General features: G+C 46.0%; 1 protein-coding gene across 1 annotated transcript in view; it reads left to right on the top strand.

Annotated features, from left to right (window-relative positions):
• The first annotated feature begins 12920 nt into the window (after positions 1 to 12920).
• Positions 12921 to 20579, top strand: part of Zyg11a (zyg-11 family member A, cell cycle regulator) — a 32975-nt gene continuing 25316 nt past the window's right edge. The window contains 2 exon segments of the mRNA XM_051172086.1: positions 12921 to 13010; positions 18292 to 18457. Coding sequence (XP_051028043.1) covers positions 12921 to 13010; positions 18292 to 18457 — 256 coding nt within the window.

The following is a 20579-nucleotide window of genomic DNA, read 5'->3' as shown; positions in this document are numbered from 1 at the left end:
CTAACTCAGAGATCCTCCTGCCTCTGCCTCTGAAGTGCTGAGATTAAAGCTGTGCACCACGACTGTCAGGGTCTGGGACGGTTCTTAAAGCCATCATTAAGGCAGAATTTTCAATAAAGTCCTGAACATAGCTAAAATATAGTAAATATATGTGTATGTTTATAAATTATAAATGTTTAGCTAGCCTTTACAGGCCTCCCCTTTGTAATTGGAGACAATAATGTAAGGTACCTCCAAAGTTACTGGCTTAGGGGTGTGTTTTTACGCACAGTTCAGACTAACCTGAATGACCTTGTTGTACTTGGACATAACCTCATATGCACAGGTCCCAGTCCAGTCCCCAGCACCCCTCCCAGAAAGGAAATGGAACTAGAGTTTGTAAGATTGTAATCAAATAAAACAAAGTATAGCAAGTCAAAGCATCTGGTGTTTGTGTACTGACTAGGTTTGCTGTGGTTTGTTTTCCTTCTGGGTTGAGAGTGTATGTGGCTCAGCATTGGAGTGAGTGACCCTGAGTTTAACCTCTACGATCAGAAAAAGAGAAAAGGAATTTTAAAAATTATTATTATTATTTGTTTGTTTGTTTTTGGTTTTTTGAGACAGGGTTTCTCTCTGTTACCCTGGCAATTGGCTGTCCTGGACTCAGTTTGTAGACCAGGCTGGCCTCAAACTCACAGCGATCTGCCTACCATATTTTTTGGACCATAAGATGCACTTTTTCCCCAAAAAAGTGGGGAGGAAATTAAGATGCATCTTATGATGGTCCAATGCTGTTTTTACTATTTTTCTTGTTTTACTGCTCCAAAAACTTGGTGCATTGCCAGGTGTGGTGGCACACACCTTTAATCCCAGCACTTGGGAGGCAGAGGCAGGCAGATCTTCGAGTTTGGCTGTACACAGAGAAACTCTGTCTCGAAAAACCAAAACCCAAAACAAACAAACAAAAATCTGGATGCATTTTCTGGTCTGAAAAATATGGTAACTTTGCCTCCTGAGTTACAGGTGTGCGCCACCATACCTGGCTCTTCAGATTATTTTAGGAGTAGGGAATGTTTTTAATTATCAAAGCCATAAATCTAAAAGTAATGAGTGGACACAGCGGCTACTGATCTTGCCTGAGGATTAAAAAGAAATCCTATCAGACCAGCAAATTTAGGAGTTGACCATAATTATTGTTGCTTGTTACCCTGGGCAGGACGACACTCTGGTTTACCCAGCATGAGGAGGAATGAAACTGTCTTGGGAGTTGGCGTCTATATTTTTGTTTCTAAAGAACCAAAGATCTATGTTTAAAACTACCAACCAGACATGCTTGGTGGCACATGCCTTTAATCTAACACTTGGGAGGCGTAAGTGGAGGCAGGTGTGTCTCTGTGAGTTCAAGGCTAGCCTGGTCTACATAGTTCCAGGACAGCCAGGGCCATATAGTGAGACTGTTTCTTGTTTGGTTGTTTTTGTTTTGTTTTGTCTCATGTAACCAGAGAACTCTCAACCATCCTGCCTGTGTTCCCCAAGCACACTGCCTGAATTACTAGTCACTTCCTTTTGGCTCTTTGAAATTATAGGATCTGGGCCGGGCATGGTGGCGCATGCCTTTAATCTCAGCACTCGGGAGGCAGAAGCAGGCAGATCGCTGTGAGTTTGAGGCCAGCCTGGTCTGCAAAGGGAGTTCAGGACAGCCAAGTCTACACAGAGAAACCCTGTCTTGAAAAACCAAAAAATAAAAAAATTTTAAAAAGAAATTATAGGATCTATTAAGATAACACTGATGCCCTTTGACCTTACGTTCCCCCTTTGGTACATGCTAATGACAACTATTCATGTGCCAAAGTATAGTAAATTAATGAACAGTAAAATTGGCTCCATTTTTTGGTTTTGTTTCCTTTTGTTATTTGAAACAGGATCTTTTTTTGTACCCTGAGCTAGTCTCAAACTTACTGTGTGTCTGAGGATGACTTTGCACCCTACCTCCCAGTGCTGAGTGCTGGGATAAGTCATAGGCCACCATCCACCAACTAGTTTTTGCCCTTTTGGGATAAAATCTTGACATATACTCGGCTGGCCCCAGCCCTTTGAGTGCTGAGAGTATAGGAGTGCACCAAGCCAGGCTTGGCCTAGTGTTTTAAAATACATCCTTCTCCTCCTCCTCCTCCTCCTCCCAAAGCCCTGAGCAATGTCTAACAATACTTGAGGTGGGGAGAAGAGAAGCCGGCTATGGTGGCGCACACCTTTAATCCCAGCACTTGGGAGGCAGAGGCAGGTGGAGCATTGTGAGTTCGAGGACAGCCTGGTCTACAAAGCAAGTCCAGTACAGCCAGGACTACAAGAGAAACCCTGTCTTAAAAACCAAAAATAAATAAATAAATAAATTTTTTAAAGGAGAAAAAGGAAAGGGAAGGAGAGCAGTGCCTAGCATTGTGGCATACGTAGAGCATACAGAGTGAGTTCCAGGACAGCCAATGCTACACAGAGAAACTCTGTCATGAAAAAGAAACCGGGGGTGGGGTGGTGGTGGGGGGTAACAAACGAACCATTTTGTAATGGAAATCTGCAATGGCTCCTTTCCAGCAGCACATTTTTATGGGTTGGTTATTTGTGGGACTTCCATTGTGATTTAAACAGTGTTAGTAAGTTACAGGCGTAGGTTAAAGGCCCACTCCCAGCTGATGTGGGTTTTCCCAGTTTTATCTGCACAGTCTTTATGTGGAGAGTTTGTCTGTCTGGGTCAGAACTGCTCTAAGACTGCTTCTGGAGAGCTTTGCAGACTGCTTCCTTCTTAAAGCGCTTGTGGCTATTTCAGATGGCCTTGGTGATCTCATGGATGTTGGATGTTTAGTCATGTGCTGTGTGTTGATGCTTTTGAAATTTTCAGTGTTAACTCAAAGTGTTTATTTTAGTAATAATGCAAACCCACCAGTGAGAGGAATAAAAGTACAGTAGAGACTTTGCAGTTGGTTCATCATGGCTTGTGTTATCTAGGATTTCGTGGACTTGGGGCATGATGTGGCACACTCTGTGACATGCAACTGTTTCCAAATCTTAACCCAAGACACTGCGATGACTAATAGCCTAAGGAAGAACTTTTTTCTGTCTTCCCACTGCTCTACTTTAAAAAAAAAAAAATAAATTAATACAAACCTCAGTGCAGTGTTTTACTGCTGTGCTGAAAGGACAGCTCTTGAGGACAGCATAGCCTAGCTGAAACTCGTCAGATAGTGGTGAGTAACACCATGCTGAGCTGTAACCCCAGCATGGTGTGCTAGGCCGGGACAATCCTGAGTTCTGCACCGCCTTGGATCTATTGAGTCGGACAGGGTCTCTCTGTGCAGCACTGGCTGCCCTGGAATTCGATCTATAGGCCAAGCAAGGTTTTCATAGTTTTTTCAAAATTTATCAGAATTATTTGTGGCAAATCATAAATCTATTTCATTAATAAACACTTCAACTTTTTTTGTTTGTTGAGACAGGATTTCTCTGTGTAGCCTTGGCAGTCCTGATACTTGCTTTGTAGACTAGGCTGGGTCTAAATGTACCACTACCACCTGGTGACTTTGAGTTTACTTTGTAGAAAACTCTGAGTTTAAAAAAAAGAAAATTCTAGCCGGGCATGGTGGTGGATGCCTTTAATCCCAGCACTCGGGAGGCAGAGGCAGGTGGATCGCTGTGAGTTCGAGGCCAGCCTGGTCTACAAAGCGGGTCCAGGACAGCCAAGGCTACACAGAGAAACTGTCTCCAAAAACAAAACAAAACAAAACCAAAAACAAACAAACAAACAAAAAAAAAAAAAAAGAAGAAAAAAAGAAAATTCTGAGTTCTTTTAAGTTTTCTGTTTGTTTGCTGCTTTTTTTAGTTACTCTTACTATATTCGCCTGCCTAGCCCCCAAATACTGGGACTAAATGCATGCGCCACTACCACCCGGTGACTGAGTTTACTGTATGGAAAAATTTGAGTTCTTCTTAAGTTTTTGTTTGTTTGTTTGTTGTCTTTTAAGTTACTCTTACTATGTAGCCCTTTCCATCCTGGAACTTGCTGTGTAAACCAGGCCAGTCTCTGCTGGGAATAAAGGCATGTGTCACTGCACCAGGCTCTTTTAATCAACTTTGAAGGAAGAAGTTCCTTAAGTAATAAAAAGTTGAGACACTTTCATAAAGGAAAATTCTTTTTTTTTAAGGATTTATTTATGTATATAAGCATTCTATTGTATGTATGCCTGCATGACAGAAGAGAGCATCAGACAGAAGGGGGCACCAGATCTCATTATAGATGGCTATGAGCCACCATGTGGTTGCTGGGAATTGAACTCAGGACCTCTGGAAGAGCAGACAGTGCTCTTAACCTCTGAGTCATCTCCCCAGCCCCCATAAAGGAAAATTCTTTTGAGCATTTTTCAACCAAAAATTAAAGAATGCTATGTCAAGATTTGTATTCTTGGATAATCTGAAGAAACTTTTGTTTTTAAGTCACTGACTTGTGGGCCAGTGAGTGCGATGACTCAGTAAGTAAAGGTGCTTGCTGACAAGCCTGAGTTGCGTTCCCTGTGCCGGGAATCCCCACAGTGGAAGGGGAGAATTGATCCCCACAAGTTGTCCTCTGACCTTCATATGTGCATTCTGCACACTCACTCCCACATTCAGTAGATAAGTAAATATAACAAAACTAATCAACTTCTAACAAGTGCACTCAGGAGACAGAGCAGGGGGACCGTGAGTTAGAGGCCAGCCTGAGCTACTAAGTAAGGTCCAGGCCACCCTGGGATGTATAGAGCGCCTGTCTGAAAAGCCCAAAAGAAGTAAATAAATTAATGACAAAATCTCTGATTTTGTAGGATTCCTCTGTCAGATTCTGGGCTTGCGTATATGAGAAGCTGTCTTGTTTAAACTCTGCTGGGGGTTAACTCTTTCCAAGAAAAGCAAAACCCATCAGAAAGTTGAATGTGTGTGCATTTCAGATACGATTCTGGGCTGTCTGGCTGAAGGTATTCTAGATACGGCCTGGTGAACAGGACTGTTGCGCGTGAATCATGTTGTGTATTCAAATGGAACATCACTGAAGTATTAATGTTGTGTGTACAGATTGGGATTTTTCTTTCCCTAAATAAATGTTACAGATTTTATGTAACGTGTGTCTACTTTCACTCCATATACTTTGAAATTTAATATTTAGCGAAGCTTTGTGTTCCTTAGTAATCCATTTGCTTTCTGAAATCTGCAGAAGTCCATCTACTAGAACGCCACGCTTGAATGACATTCTTATGCCAGAACCAGGCTTGCCAGTACACACCTGTAATCCCAGCCCTTGGGGAGATGAAGCTGGAGGCTCCAGGCCACAGCCACCCTGTGTGATGTAGTGAGACTTCCTACACACCTCACTTCAAACAAAACTGGGGAAAGGTCTGCATTCTTCACTCAGTGGTAGAGGGGGTTTATCAAGCATGCTTGAGTCTCTGCAGGGAATATAATTTTAATGGAGAAGACTTAATAAGTACTATGTAACAATGTGTTCTAGAACAGCCACAGTTATTATAGGGACCAAAGACCACACCTAATTCTAGCTGGGCAGTCTGTCCAGTTAGTCCAAAAAGAATTGCTACCGGGTGGTGGTACACTAATCCCAGCACTCTGAGAGGCAGAAAATGATACCTGGTTTGCCAGTAACCATGGAGACTGCAAAGTGAAGCTGCAGCCCATCCTCTACTCAGGTACAGTTGGGAGGGATCTTGACCCGATGCTATGATAAAAAATTTTAAGGACTGAGCTGAGGAGGTGGCTCCGAGATAAACACACTGGCTGCCTGCCAGGCGTGGTGGCACATGCATTTAATCCCAGCACTAGGGAGACAGAGGCAGGCAGATCTCTGTGAGTTTGAGACCAGCTTGGTCTACAAAGAAAGTTCCAGGACAGCCAGGGCTGTTACACAGAGAAACCCTGTCTCGAAAAACAAAAACAAGCCGGGCGTGGTGGCGCACGCCTTTAATCCCAGCACTCGGGAGGCAGAGGCAGGCGGATCACTGTGAGTTCGAGACCAGTCTGGTCTACAAAGTGCGTCCAGGATGGCCAAGGCTACACAGAGAAACCCTGTCTCGAAAAACCAAAAAAAAAAAAAGAAAGAAAAACAAAAAAAAAGGGTTTTTTTTGCCTTTTAATTCTAGCACTACAAAGTCTACAAAGCAAGTCTAGGATAGCCAAGGCTACACCAAGAACCCTGTCTCGAAAAACAAAACCAAGTATTTCTTGCCAGGCAGCAGTGGTACACACCATTAGTCACAGGACTTGGGAGGTAGATGCAGGCAGATCTCTCTGAGTTCAAGGCCAGCCAAAGGCTACAGGAAAACCTTATTTCAAAAAACCAAAAAGAAAAAAGGAAAAAAAATATCTAAGGACTCATTTACATGAGTTCATAGTGTACATGACAAGAGTATGCTACATGATCATATAAGAGTGAATTGATGATGATGATGATGATATCCTGGTGCTGGGGATTGAACCCAGAGACTCTCAGATGCTAGGGCATGTGTTCTACTGCCAAGCTACTCCTCCAGTCCCCAGGAATGTTTTAGAGGAGCAGCTCATCTGTAGTGACCAACATCAGGAAGACCAGAGCATGTGAGACAGGCTAAGTCCTGAATGGCAGCAGGAGGCGGAGCTAGGAGGAGGGAGGGGAGGAGATGTGTTGCTGGTTAGGAAAAGACAAGAATCAGCTGGACTCCAGATTCCCGCACTGAGAACAGTTGACCGAACAGTTTCCTGATAACATGTAAAGCTGAGTGTGCTGAATTTGAAGCATGTGCACACTCAGACGGGAGGTGTTGAGTCAACAAGTGACATTCTAATTTGGAACTTAGAAAGGAAACTAGAGCTACAGACCCAGCCTTGGGCGTTTCCACACATAGGGGTAGCTGAAGGGAAGCACCGAGGTCACAAGGGGATCTGGACAAGGTGTGTGGGACAGAAAGGAGCCCCAGAGAGCAGTGACATCGAAGAAGGGAGATCGGAGTGAGCTGGGGAAAGACACAACAGTTATAATAGTAAACGAATGAAAGACAGGAAAAAATACCTTCAAGGTCAAATGCAAGAAATAAAACAGGTTCCCCTCTGTTAACTGTGTCTTTCTCATTAACAAGATTGTGTGCGTGTGTGTGTGTGTGTGTGTGTGTGTGTGTGTGTATGTATGTGTAGAGGGGGTAGATCTACATAGTGAGCTTTAAAAGATGAATTGTAAAAATGGGGGCCTGAGAGATGGCTGGGCCAGTAAAGGCACTTGCCACCAGGCCTGAAGACCTGAGTTGGATCCCTGAGACTCTTTTGTGAAAGGACCAAACTGATTCCCAAAATTTGTCCTCTAATCTAAAGCATGCGCACGCGCGCGCACACACACACACACACACAAACACACATCACTGAAATGGCACTAGCTTCAAGGTATTCGCAAAGCCCCCCCTGGGTACACTGATTTATCAAGATGTGGATTTTTTTTTTTTTTAATCTCGAACTCACAGAGGTCCACCTGCCTTACCCTCCCAAAAGCTAGGATTACAGGTGTGCACCACGGCACCTGGCAACAATTTGTATCTTGTGGGCTTTTCAAACCTACTTTATTTAGGGTTCTTTAATGCATATACCTCCTTTTCAACCCACCTACCCTAAATAGAGAAAAGAAGTTAATGGGAACAGGCGATGTAGACCTTTTTAGACTCAGTTCCTTGGAGCATTTCCACGTCAGGATTCCAGCTGACCCGTTAAACAGCAAAGGTGACTGCAAAGATGCAGGTGGAAATTGGACCAGCTCCTCAACCCGAAACCTTGAAGCGCTCTCTGGAGTGTTTCTTTCTGGAAGTGTCTCCAAGCAGAGCAATGAACAGCCCAACAATAGGAGGCAATGCCAAAACCAAAAAGCAAAGCCTCTTGTTTGGGGCATATACATACATACATACATACATACATACATACATACATACATACATACATGTGTATATATATATATATCCTCTCAGAGTCCATACTAGGATGTGTATCAGTTGGCAAATCCCAGCACTCGGGAGGCAGAGGCAGGCGGATCACTGAGTTCGAGGCCAGCCTGGTCTACAAAGCCAGTCCAGGACAGGCAAGGCTACACAGAAACCCTGTCTCGAAAAACCAAAAAAAAGAAAAAGAAAAAGATTTATTTATTATGTATACAGTGTTCTGCCTGCAAGTGTAAAAGGCATTAGATTTCATTATAGATGGTTGAGCCACCATGTGGTTGCTGAGACTCCAACTCTGGACCTCTGGAAGAGCAGTCAGTGCTCTTAACCTCTGAGCCATCTCTCCAGTCCAACAACTTTCATCTTAAAGAGAGTAAGAGATAGTTTATTCTGGAGTCATTTTGGGTGACCATGGCCCACGTATACAGAGTAGGTTATTCCTTGTTCATGAAGTTTTGTAATTCTACAGAACGAAGAAAATCATAAATCAAGGCAGTTTAAAATACACTGGTAGTCAGGCATGGTTGGTGCACGCCTTTAGTCCCAGCACTTGGGGATGTAGAGGCAGGCAGATCTCTGTGAGTTCGAGGCCAGCATGGTCTACAGAGTGAGTCCAGGACAGCCAGGGCTACACAGAGAAACCCTGTCTCGAAAGAAAGAAAGAAAAGAGTCAGGCTGAGCAAGCCATGGGGAGCAAGCTAGTAAGCAGCACTCCTTCCTGGCCTCTGTGTCAGCTCCTGCCTCCAGGTTCCTGCCCTGTTTGAATTCCTGTCCTGACTTCCTTCAGTGATGAAATGTGAAGTGGAAGTCTAAGTCAAATTAAACCCTTTCCTCCTCAACTTGCTTTGGTTATGTTGTTTTCATCACAGCAACATTAACCCAAAGCAGGCTAAAAAGAAAGTACACTGGTAGGTATGCCAGAGACGGAGATACAGCAATATAGGAGAGGCTTTTCTATGGGCCCAACATGCTAGCTGATGCCATCCTTAGCTTCTGAGTCGGTGGAAGCGAATGGTCTGGTAATAGATTCCGAAAGGTTTCTATTAGTCACAGGATGTTACCTCAGACACAGGTGAGCAAGGATTGGCTGTTGCAGAGGGCCAGACATTAGCACTTGCTAAGGTAATTAGCATCTAGGCTTTCAACACTAAGCTCTTTACAGTATTGCAATTCTAACCAGTCTATCAGCCTCTGTAGACACACCACAACTTCTTTTCAAGGAATACCTTGAGATGAGGTATTCAAACCAAGGGTCTTCCTATCCACATCTTAGCCCTATGTAAACATGTATTCATTCCTCTTCTTAGTACAGAAATAGAAGTATTCCCATAGGGGTCGGGCAGTGCGAGACAGTGGTGGCACACGTCTTTAATCCTAGTACTTGGGAGGCAGAGGCAGGAAGGTCTCTGTGAATTTAAGGCCAGCCTGGGCTATAGAGTGAGCTTCAGGACAGTGAAAGCTACACAGTGAAATCCTGTTTTGAAAAACAAACAAACAAACAAACAAACAAAACCAGGGGTCTGGAGAGATGGCCCAGTGGTTAAGAACACTGACTGCTTTTCTACATGGTGGCTATAATGTGATCTGATGCCCTCTACTGGCCTGCAGGTGTACATTCAGACAGAGCTTGTATACATAATAAATAAATAAATCTTACCAAAAAAACAGAAAACAAAAAAATCAGGCAGTGATGATGGTACATGCCCTTTTTTCATTTCTAAGTTTTTCAAAGCAGGGTTTCTCTGCGTAGTCCTGGTTATCCCTCGAACTCAGGGATGTTCCTTGCCTCTGCCTCCCAAATTCTGGGATTAGAGGTGTGCGGCGCCCCCCCCCCCCCAACCCAGCAGTGGTGCTTGCCTTTAATCCCAGCCCTTGGTAGGCATAGGCAGGTGGATCTCTGTGAATTTGAAGGCAGCTTAGTCTACAGACAATCCTATCTAGAAAATCTAATCTAGAAATCCTATCTAGAAAAAAACCAACCCTCCCCACCACCACCCTTACCCCCACCCCCGCCTCGGGGGGAAAAAATCTCATATGGCTGGAGTGATGACTCAGTAGTTAAAAGCGTTTACTGCTCTTTTTGTTTGTTTGTTTTTCGAGACAGGATCTCTCTATAGCCTTGGCTGTCCTGGACTCGAATTGTAGACCCGGCTGGCCTCGAACTCACAGCGATTTGCCTGCCTCTGCTTCCCTGAGTGTTGGGATTACAGGTGTGCGCCACCGTGCCCAGCTTTATTTCGCCCTTTTAAATGAGCTTGCAGCTATTTTCTATTAACTTTGTATTTTCCCCCATAAAAGGATCTTATATGCTAGCCTAGGGCTGCTCTCTAAAACCTCAATTTAGGATGACACTGGCCAGTTCCTGGTGCATCTTTTAAAAAGAGTACTTAAGCCAGGCACACGCCTTTAATTCCCAGCACTCAGGAGGGAGAGACGGGAGGAGCGCTGTAAGTTTGAGGCCAGCCTGGTCTACACAGTGAGTCCAGGACAGCCAAGGCTACACAGAGAGATTCTGTCTCAAAAAACCAAAACAAACAAATAGAGCTTGCTTTAATTGGTCAGTTGTGGTAGTGGTTTTTCTCCTTGAATCTTTGGGGTTAACAGTGCACATATATACACTCAGGCACACAGAAATACACATAAAATATTTAGAACTTAAAAAAAAAAAGACTTATTATTTATTGTGGGATGGAGATGGGCATGGTGACACAGGTCTCTGTGAGTGAGTTCCAGGACAGCCAGGGCTAGAGAGATGCTGTCTCAAAAAGCTCAAACAAAACAAAGGGGTGGGGTGGGGGATTTACTACAGGGTATCACTATGTGGCCCCAGCTAGCCCAGAACTCACAGATATCAAGCTGCCTCTGCCTCCCTCTCAAGACCTGTGCCACCAGCTAAAACCCTTCATCTTAGCAATTACTTTTGATTTTCAGTTTCTTCGATGGCTTGTTCTTCTGCCTAAACTTCTGTCCTTGCTGAGTGATGAGGAGAGTGAAGTCTAGCAGCTTCTCTCTGCATCTCCGCTAACAATGAAGGTAAGTAACTTCAGGGGAAGTTGTAGAGAGCCACCAGGCAGCTCACAGAAGGCTGTAAAAGTCCCTAGGGGTAGGGAAGCGATGCGGTGCGGCAAGCTGTGGGGGAGGGGCAGGGGAGGCAGGACCAGAACTCAAGGGACACCTTGCATTACTGGTACATTCTTCAGCCTTTCAGAAGTCATTTGCAGAGTTATCTTTATTTTTATCTTCCAGTCTAGAAACGTTCCCACATAAACACTCAGTTCTTCCTACTTTATGGTCAGTGTTATGAAAACAAAACAAAACAAAAACGGGAGGAAGAAACAGTGCTGGAATTACCGCGCCTGCCCTGGTAAAGACGCCAACTCCCTAAGTAGACCCGGCTGGCCTGGAATTCCTAGCGCTCCTGCAGCTTCTGCCTATTGAGGGCTGGGGTAGCAGCTAGGCCCCTCCCAGCCTGCCTCATCTCTACTCTATGGGTTCTTCCCTTCCTTGCAGCTAAAAAACGAGGACCTTATGGATGGTCCTGAATTTTCTTCAGTGTTAACCCCACCCCCACTCACCAGACAGGGTTTCTCTGTGCAATACCCCTGGTTGTCCTGGGTTTGCTTTGTAGACTAGGCTGGCTTCAAACTCACAGAGATCCGCCTGCATCCGCCTCTTGAGTGCCACCACACTCAGCTCTTCCTTGTTTTACTTTTAGGAAGATGATTAAAGATCCACTGTGCCTGCTGGGCTGCTCACTTTGCTCCTTGGGAGGTAGAAGTAGAAGAATAAATTCAAGGTCATCTTCAGGTACAAAGTGAGTTCCAAGCTAGCTGAAAAAGAAAAGAGACTGTGGAAGTATTTCCTGGCCATTTGTTCTTGAAAACTAATTTTAGCATTTGAATTCTTTCATCTGGAAGGACTCTGAGGAGGTGCCTTGTTCAGTATTTTACATACAATCCAGACATCAACCTCGTGAGAGTTCTTGCCCAATCTCCTGAGTTTACTGTTGAGGAAATTAAGCTCCAGATACCTCTAACAAGCCAAGGGCTCAATGCGCGTTCAGCAACAAACGTACATTAAATAAGATGGTCTTAACATAGTGGAGGCTGAGGCTAGCTTCGAACAACTTTGCGGAAGAAGACCTGCTGTCTCCTTCCATATTTGTGCCATGTCAAGCAGCCCCTAGAAATGTTTGGATATAGTTCACGTTTAGGAGTCAAAACGAGACTGGTGTCATACTTTAAGGGGTAAGGCCTTTAACAGTGCATTTTAATCTGTTAAAGCATTTTAAAATCTGCTACATGGTGGCGCACGCCTTTAATCCCAGCATTCGGGAGGCAGAGGCAAGTGGATCACTGTGAGTTCGAGGCCAGCCTGGTCTACAAAGTGAGTCCAGGACAGCCAAGGCTACACAGAGAAACCCTGTCTCGAAAAAACAAAAAACAAAACAAAACAACAAAATCTGTACAAGGCTCTAAGCGCCGTCCTTAACCCATCTAAAGAAAAAAAAAAAAAAAAATCAAGCCTGGCAGTGGTGGCGCCCTCCTTTTTTAATGCCAGCGTTTCCCAGGCAATGGCAGGTGGATCTCTAAGAAGTTCGAGGCCAGACTTGTTTACAGAGTGAGTTCCAGGATAGCCAGGGGGCTACGCCGAGAAACGCTGTCTCGAGAAACCCAAAAAGGGAAAGAAGAAACAAATTCAAATAAACTACACAGCGCCTACTGTGGGAACGCTCTCACCAGCAGGGATCTCGAACGTCTGGGAGTTGGGTGGCTGCGCTTAGCTGGCGAGGACCATTGGTCGTACGGCCGGGGGCGGGGTCGCGGCAGACGGTGCGCGGCGGCGGCGGCGAGCGGCGGGCGATTCAAAGGCCCTGCGGCCAGCCCCGCGCTCCTCGCGAGTTCGCCGTGGTTCGACGCGACGCCTGCAGCCCGGGGGGCTCGCGCGAGTCGGGGCGCCATGGTCCATTTCTTGCACCCGATGCTGTGGCCGCGGGGCCTCGTCCTGCCCAACGCCCAGGAGGACCCGCTGGGCCACTGCATGGTGCAGGTGAGTTGTGGCCGCCGCCGTCGGGTCCGCGGACGCCCGTTGTGCAGCGCGGCCTGCGAGCGAGCCGGTGGCCCGGGAGGCCTCCTCCGGGCGGGCGGGCGGATCGGGACGGCCACCCGGAGTTCGCGAGCAGGCCGGGCCGGGCTTCGTGGATGCCGCGTGCCGCCCACGCGCGGGGGGGGGGGGGAGGCCTTTGCGCCTCGGGATGAAGGCGCCCGAGTTCAAGCCCCAACTCTGCTGAGCGCCCGCCGCCCAGCCCAGCTCCTCTCCTCAGAAACCCCCCCACCACGGTTCTACTCTAACCCTCCCCCCCCCCCGTCGCCCCCAGACGCCCGCCCACACACCTGGATCCATTGGCCGAGTGGGGAAGGCGGAAATCCCGAGATTGAGTTAGGCCCACTCTGGAATTTTAACTCGGAGTGTGACCTTGGGTTCTCCGTGCAACCCCGCAACGGAATATCTAGTGGTGACGCCTCGTAATCCGCGCGAGTTTGTGAGGCTGAGACAGGAGGATCGCACGAGCTCCAAGCCAGCCTGCTCTGTGCTTACGAGAGAGACCACATCCCCGACCAAACCCAAGAAAAATCTAGAGATGAAGGGCCAACCGGAAATGAATTCAGAGGGAGGGAAACAGTCTGGTTGAGATGGTGCTTTTTTGTTGTGTTTTTGGATGTCGGGATGAACCCCTAGGCCTCCTCTGATGTGTGTAAATTAGGGTCTCCCTCTGTAGCCCCGACTGGCTTCCAGTTCAACTCTGCCTCAGTCTCCCGAGCACTGGGATTAGAAATCTGCCAAAATGGTTAGCTCCTGCCGGGCAGTGGTGGCTCATGCCTTTAATCCCAGCACTTGGGAGGCAGAGGCAGGTGGATCTCTAACTCAGAGTTAGAGGCCATCCTGATCTACAAAGTGAGTTCAGGACAGCCAAGGCGACACAGAGAAACCCTGTCTCGGAAAAAAAAAAAAGAAAGGAAAAAAGAAAAAAAGGAAGGAAAAAGAAACAACAAAATAGTTAGTCCCTTTCCCCCTTGAACTCAGAGATCCTCCTGCCTCTACCTCCCGAGTGCAGGGATTAAAGGCATCGCCACCATCACCCTTAAATTATCTTTTTGTTCTTGTTTTTCGAGACAGGGTTTCCCTGTGTAGCCTTGGCTGTCCTAGACTCACTTTGCAGACTAGGGTGGCTTTGAACTCACAGAGATCTGTCTGCCTCTGCTTGGATTAAAGGCGTGTGTGCTCCCGCTCTCCACCCCTGGCCTTGTTTTTTTTTTTTTTTTTTGGTAGAATGTGTGTCTTGGACACATGTGTGGACGTCAGGTTCTGTGCTTTCACCATATGTATTGAACTCTGTTTCAAGCTTTGCCGTAAAAGGCCTTTACCAGCTGAACTATCTCTCCAGCCTAAGAAATCAAATTCTATTGTTATAATTTATATTTACTAAGATCTTAAAGATTTGTGATAAGGTTCAAAAGTGATCTCTCTTAGTTCACTCAAAAGTTTTTTGGTTTTGTTTCTTGTTCTTTGTTTTTGGATTTTGGTTATTAGAAACCGGATTTCTCTGTGTAGCCTTGGCTATCCTAGACTCACTTTGTAGATGTGGGCAACCATGCCCAGCTCACTCCAAAGTTTTTAAGTAGTTTGGTTTATTTTATTTTATGTGTATTGGTGTTTTGCCTGCATGGATGTTTGTGTGAGGGTGTTGGATCCCCTGGAACTAGAGTTGCAGATGGTTGTGAGCGGCCACGTGGTTGCTGGGAATTGAACCCTGATCCTTTGGAAGAGTAGCCACTGCTATTAACTGCTGAGCCATCTCTCCAGCCCCACGGTTTGCTCAAATTTAAAAAGCATTATTGTAGGGGCTGGAGAGATGGTTCAGTGGTTATGAGCAGTTTCTGTTCTGGAACTCACAGAGATCCACATGCCTCTGCCTCCCGAGTGCTGGGAGCTCTCAGGATCTGCTTGGCTTTTGTCCTCCAGCACTGGGTTTATAAATTTAATCCTATATGGATCCTAATGATCTGCTCTCACCTTTATGTGTGGCGGGTACTTTACTTCCTAGCCTGAATCTCCACAGCCCAGGGATGGTCCTTGTAGATTGTAGGAACTTCCAGAGACTTGTCTATTGCTTACTGCTGGGCCTTGTTAAGAAAGCTCCTCCAGGGTGGACTGTTGGAATTCAAAGGAAATTGTAGCACAAGAGTAACTAAAGCTGGAATTGAATTCCTAGTCCTCTGGCTTCTGAGGTGCTGGGATTAAAGCTGTGTGCCCCATACCTGGCTAAGAAATGCTTTTCCCCCCTTGGAGGCAAAGACAAGATTGCCAGGAGTACGTTTTTGTTGTTGTTGTTGTTTTGAGACAGGGTTTCTCTATATAGCCCTGGCTGTCCTAGAACTCTCTCTGTAGACCAGGCTGGCCTTGAACTCAGAGATCTGCCTGCCTCTGCCTCCCCAGTGGTGGGATTAATGGTGTGCAGGGAACCACCACTGTCCAGTGAGTAAGTTTTATAAACAGGTTAGTGAGGCCTGGGGTGTGTGTGTGTGTGTGTGTGTGTGTGTGTGTGTGTGTGTGTGTGTGTGTGTGTGTGTGTGAGAGAGAGAGAGAGAGAGAGAGAGAGAGAGAGAGAGAGAGAGAGAGAGAGAGAGATGAGTTTTTGTTATGTGATACAGGCCAACCTTGACCTGCTGCAGGGAATCAGTTCTGTGTCAGCTCCTCAGGCTGGGACCTGAGGCTGTGAGATATGCACCCAGAGGAGTTGTCTCTTTGTGTTTTATTATTTCTTTTAATGTCATTTAATGCATGTGTATGATTTACCTGCATGTATGGTAAGTGAACTGTGTGTATGCCTGGTGCCAAAGGAGGCCAGAATAGGGTGCAGGATACTGGAGTTAACACACAGTTATAAGCTGTCACATGGATGCTGGAAATCTGAAAGAGCAGCCAGTGCTCTTAATGGTCAAGCATCTACCTCATTAACATTGAAATACAGTCCGTTTTAACTACCAATATATAGCAACATAAAAGACAGAAATGTTGGGTCCAGAAAAAGTCTTTTGAAAAATATTTATTTTTATTTTATGTGTTTTGCTTGTGTGTGTGTGTGTGTGTATGTGTGTATACACACGCGTACCACACATGCAGTGCCCGTTAAGGACAGAAGAGGGCATTGCATCCCCTGGATCTGGAGTTAGAGACCTTTGGGAACTGCCATGTGGGTGCTGGGATCCAAGCCCTTGCCCTTGGCAAAAGCAGCATGTTCTCTTAACTGTCAAAAGCTGCATTCCCAGCCCCAGTGGAAGGGAGCCCAGCGTGGTGGCTCACGCCTTTAGTCCCAGCACTCAGGAGGCAGATTGGAAGGATCAGATGGATCTCTGTGAGTTCGAGGCCAGCCTGGTCTACAAAGCTAGTTCTGGACAGCCAGGGCTGCACAGAGAAACCCTGTCTCTGGGGGGGGGGGGGGGGGAAGAACAGGAGGAGGAGGAGAAGTAGTAATAGTAGTAGTAAAAGGGTTTACCTAAGACCAAAAATTGGGGAGCCTAAGCTGTAAAGCTGGAAAATATGTGTAGTGGGCTGAAATGAGCTTGGTGGCTTCTGCCTGTCATCCCAGCCGTGGGAAGTGGGTGGACGAGGATTAGACATTCAAGATCGGGGCTGGAGAGGTGGCTCAGCGGTTAGGAGCACTGTCTGCTCTTCCAGAGGTCCTGAGTTCAATTCCCATTAACCACATGGTGGCTCACAACCATCTATACTATGATTGATGCACCCCCCCCCTTTCTGGCCTGCAGGCGTACATGCAGAAAGAGCACTGTATACATAAAATAACTAAATGAATCTTTAAAAAAAAAAAAATTTCAAGGTCATCTTTGGTAAATGTAATGAACTTGAGAGCGATGTGTAGTACAGGAGACCTTGCCTAAAACAGAAAAAAATGTAGATGTCCATCATTCCCACACTTGGGATGCTGAGGCAGCAGAAAGTCAAGTAGAGGTCAGACTAGAGAGACCCTATTAGTAATAAGACATAAAATCATCTGGCTCCGAACTGATTCTCCTGTTTCTGCCTCCTAACTGCTGCGTTCACAGGCGTGTGCCACCATGCCTACCAATGGAAAGAATCATCTTTGTAGAAGAAAGTATTTATTTCAATTACTTTGTGAGTGCAGGTGTGTGGAGGTAAGAGGGCAGGTAGCTCCTAGGAGGTGGTCAAGTCTTTCCTGCCAACTTGTTCATCCAGGGAGTTGAACACAGGTTGTGTGAGGCTTGTGAAAAAGCATCTTTGCTGGCTGGGACATACTGCTAGCCCCTAAAGTGTTTGTGCCTGGAGACAAGTTATTCAGGAGGCTGAGGCAGCAGGGCTGCTTGAGCTCAGGTTCTCAGGTCATCTCACTAACTCAGGCCTCATTTCAAAACAATATACGCTGGGCACAGTGGCTCAAGTTTGCCATCCCAGTACCTGGACAGATGAGACAGGAGACTGACCGAGAGTCTGAGGCCAGCCTGCGCAACATGGCACTTTCTCATGGGCTGCGTTTAGGACTGGGTTGTTTCTCTAGGACCTTGGGGTACACATCAAGTTATTTATATGGGATCTTCCTGGATATTTAGATGAATTTATTTAGGAAGAGAACATACGAAGGTGGGGTGCAGAGGTCAGAGGACAACTTGTGGAAATTGGTTCTTTGCTTCCACATTATAGGTCCCAGGGACTAGCAAGCTCAGTCTTGGCAGCCTCTACCCAGCTGAGCCATCTCGCCAGCCGCTTTCTGGCTTTTTTTTTTTTTAAGCGCTGAGACATCTAAACCTATGAACTTTGAAAACTGCCTTAGCATTATCTCATAGGTTCCAGTAACCTGTGCTTCTGTTTGCATCTGAGGCCAGAAATAAAACAAATTGTTATTAAATAATTAATTAAATACTTATTATTGTTGCTGCTGCTGCTACTACTACGGTTGAGGCAGGCTCTTGCTATGTATTCCAGGTTGGCCCGGAACTCACTGTGAAGACCAGGCTGGTTTTGAACTCAAAGATCTGCCTCCTGAGTGCTAGGATTAGAGCTGGGCGCTATCATGCTGGTGGCTTTGTTGTTTAATTTACTATGCTCTGCGTGTGGTGTATGGAGGGCAGAGGACAGCTGTGGAAGTTGGGTCTTCTCAAAGCTTGACTCAAACCATCAGGCTTGGCAGCAAGTACCTTTCTGAGCCATCCCGCCGGCGATGATCACATTTCTGTTGAAGGTTTGCAGGTGAATTCTAACAGTTTTTTTTTCTTTTCCTCTTCTGCTGTCTTAGGAGGAGGCATCACCGCACTCTTTGTTCGCCATCTGCCTGGATGTCTTGATTGCTCACTTGGAGAAATGGTGTTCTGAAAGGCCTGATGGAACGTTGTGCCTTCCAGAGTATTGGTGTTTCCCTCAGGAAATAGCTGATAAGTTCCTGGAGAGGTTGGCTTGGCAAGGTACTAAGAATACTCTAAAGTGTAGGCTTAAAGTACTTTATTTTTTTATTTTTTGACCCACTGAGTTAAATTAGAGTAGCTTATAGAAGCATTAGTGGGTTTTTTTTTGTTTTTGTTTTTTGTTTTTTTTGTTGTTGTTTTGTTTTTCATGACATGTCCAGTTAGCAAAACAACAGCAGTACCTTCCCTACTGAGGCCTCTACCTCCTCAGCCCCAGGCTTTTGATCAACAGTACCAAGTACAGTAAATAGTACCACAGGTGATTTCCCTCTTATGGCGAGGACCTCAAATCCAGCTGAAGAGCCTTTGGCTGTCCCTGTAACAGAATTGCCACCATCACCCCAGTGGCCACGTGTTACCTGGTACCTCTGCTGAGTAAGACCTGAGGACAGTTCTCCCACAGGAGCTTACTAGCATCTTCCAGCACCATCTAAGGGCTGGCCAGCAGCGAGGGAGCTTTCAACTCCAGTCCAGCTCGATTTTTCTGTCCTGCAGTCAAAGTGTATGGTGTAGTAGGCGTAGAGGGCAGCCATCAACAATGACAGTTGCCTCGGGAACCTCAGTGCTTTAATATTTGAAAAATGCCTTTATTGATAGTTCTTTACAGGGTAAGCTAAGATTTCTAATCTATTCCTGCTGCTAGCCTAATAGGTAAAGAACATAAAGTCATTGCTACTCATCCGTGTGTTCTCTGGCTCCCAGCATTTTGTTGTACTCTCATCCTTTCTTTCTTTCTTTCTTTTTTTGGTCGGGATAGGTGTTTGAGACTGTTTTTCTTGTAGTCCTGACTGTTCTGGACTCACTCCGTAGACCAGGCTGGCCTCGAACTTTCAGAGATTCACCTGCCTCTGCCTTCCAAGTGCTGGGATAACAGGCATGTGCTACCACCACCCGATTCATCCTTTATTTCTACACTATGTGCGTGAGCCTTAAAAGTTTCTTTGGAACTGGGCATGGTGGCATACACCTTTAATCCCAGCACTCAGTAGGCAGAGGCAGGCAGGCAGATCACTGTGAGTTCGAGGCCAGCCTGGCCTACAGAGTAAGTCTAGGACAGCCAAGGCTACACAGAGAAACCCTGTCTCAAAAAAAAAAAAAAAAGTTTCTTTGGAAGCCGGACATGGTGGCCTTTAATGCCAGCATTCGGGAGGCAAAGGCAGGCGAATCTCTGAGTTCAAGGTCAGCCTGGTCTACAAAGAGAGTTCTAGGGCAGCCAGGGATATTACACAGAAAACCCTGTCTCAGGGGGAAAAAGTTTCTTTGGAAAAAGCTGGACGCAGTGGTGCACATCTGTAATACCAGCACTTAGGAGGCAGAGGCAGGGGCCGGTGGATCTCTGAGTTTAACACCAGCCTGGTCTATAGAATGAGTGAGTTCCAGGACAGTCAAGACTCAAAAAAAAAAGAAGAAGAGGAGGAGGAGGAGAAGGAGAGAAGGAGAAGGAGGAGAAGGAGAAGGAGAAGAAGAAGAAGAAGAAGAAGAAGAAGAAGAACCCCAAAGAAACAAACAAAAATTTCTTTGGGGTTTACGTTGTAGTTCAGTGGTGGAACATGTGTCTAGTGAGTTGCAAGACATAAAAAGGAGCCCAGACTTGATGGCGGGAGAATCAGAATGTCAGTCATCCTCATTTCATAAGGAGTCTCAGGCCAGTCTGGGCTCTAGTCTGTTCTGTGTGGGGGGAAAGCAGAGACCAGCAAGAAGGCTCAGTGGGTCAGGGCACTGGCTGTTAAGCCAGATGGCCCAAGTTCTGTCCTTGGGATTTACGTGGCTGGAGCAGAGAATTACATTCTGTGAGTCGTCTTCTGACTCCACACACGCACCATGACATCTGTATGCTGTCTCTCTGATAGATAAATAAATATTAAAAAATTAAAAGAGCAGCAAGAAACAAACAAGAGGAATAAAAGGTTATGATTGATTTGCTTTCTTCCGCGACCCCCCCCCCCCAACAGGGTCTCTCTATTTCTCTATGTTATCTTGGCTATTCTGGACTCACTTTGTAGACCAGGCTGGCCTCGAACTCACAGCGATCTGCCTGCCTCTGCCTTCCAAGTGCTGGGATTAAAGGCGTGCGCCACCACGCCTGGCTTTGATTTGCTTTCTTAGAGTAAAAATTTTGTTT

The sequence above is a fragment of the Acomys russatus genome, chromosome 29, assembly GCF_903995435.1.
Source record: "Acomys russatus chromosome 29, mAcoRus1.1, whole genome shotgun sequence".
Taxonomy (NCBI): Eukaryota; Metazoa; Chordata; class Mammalia; order Rodentia; family Muridae; genus Acomys; species Acomys russatus.
The sequence above is the reverse complement of the archived record's forward strand: the minus strand, read 5'-3'. Positions and strand labels throughout refer to the sequence as shown.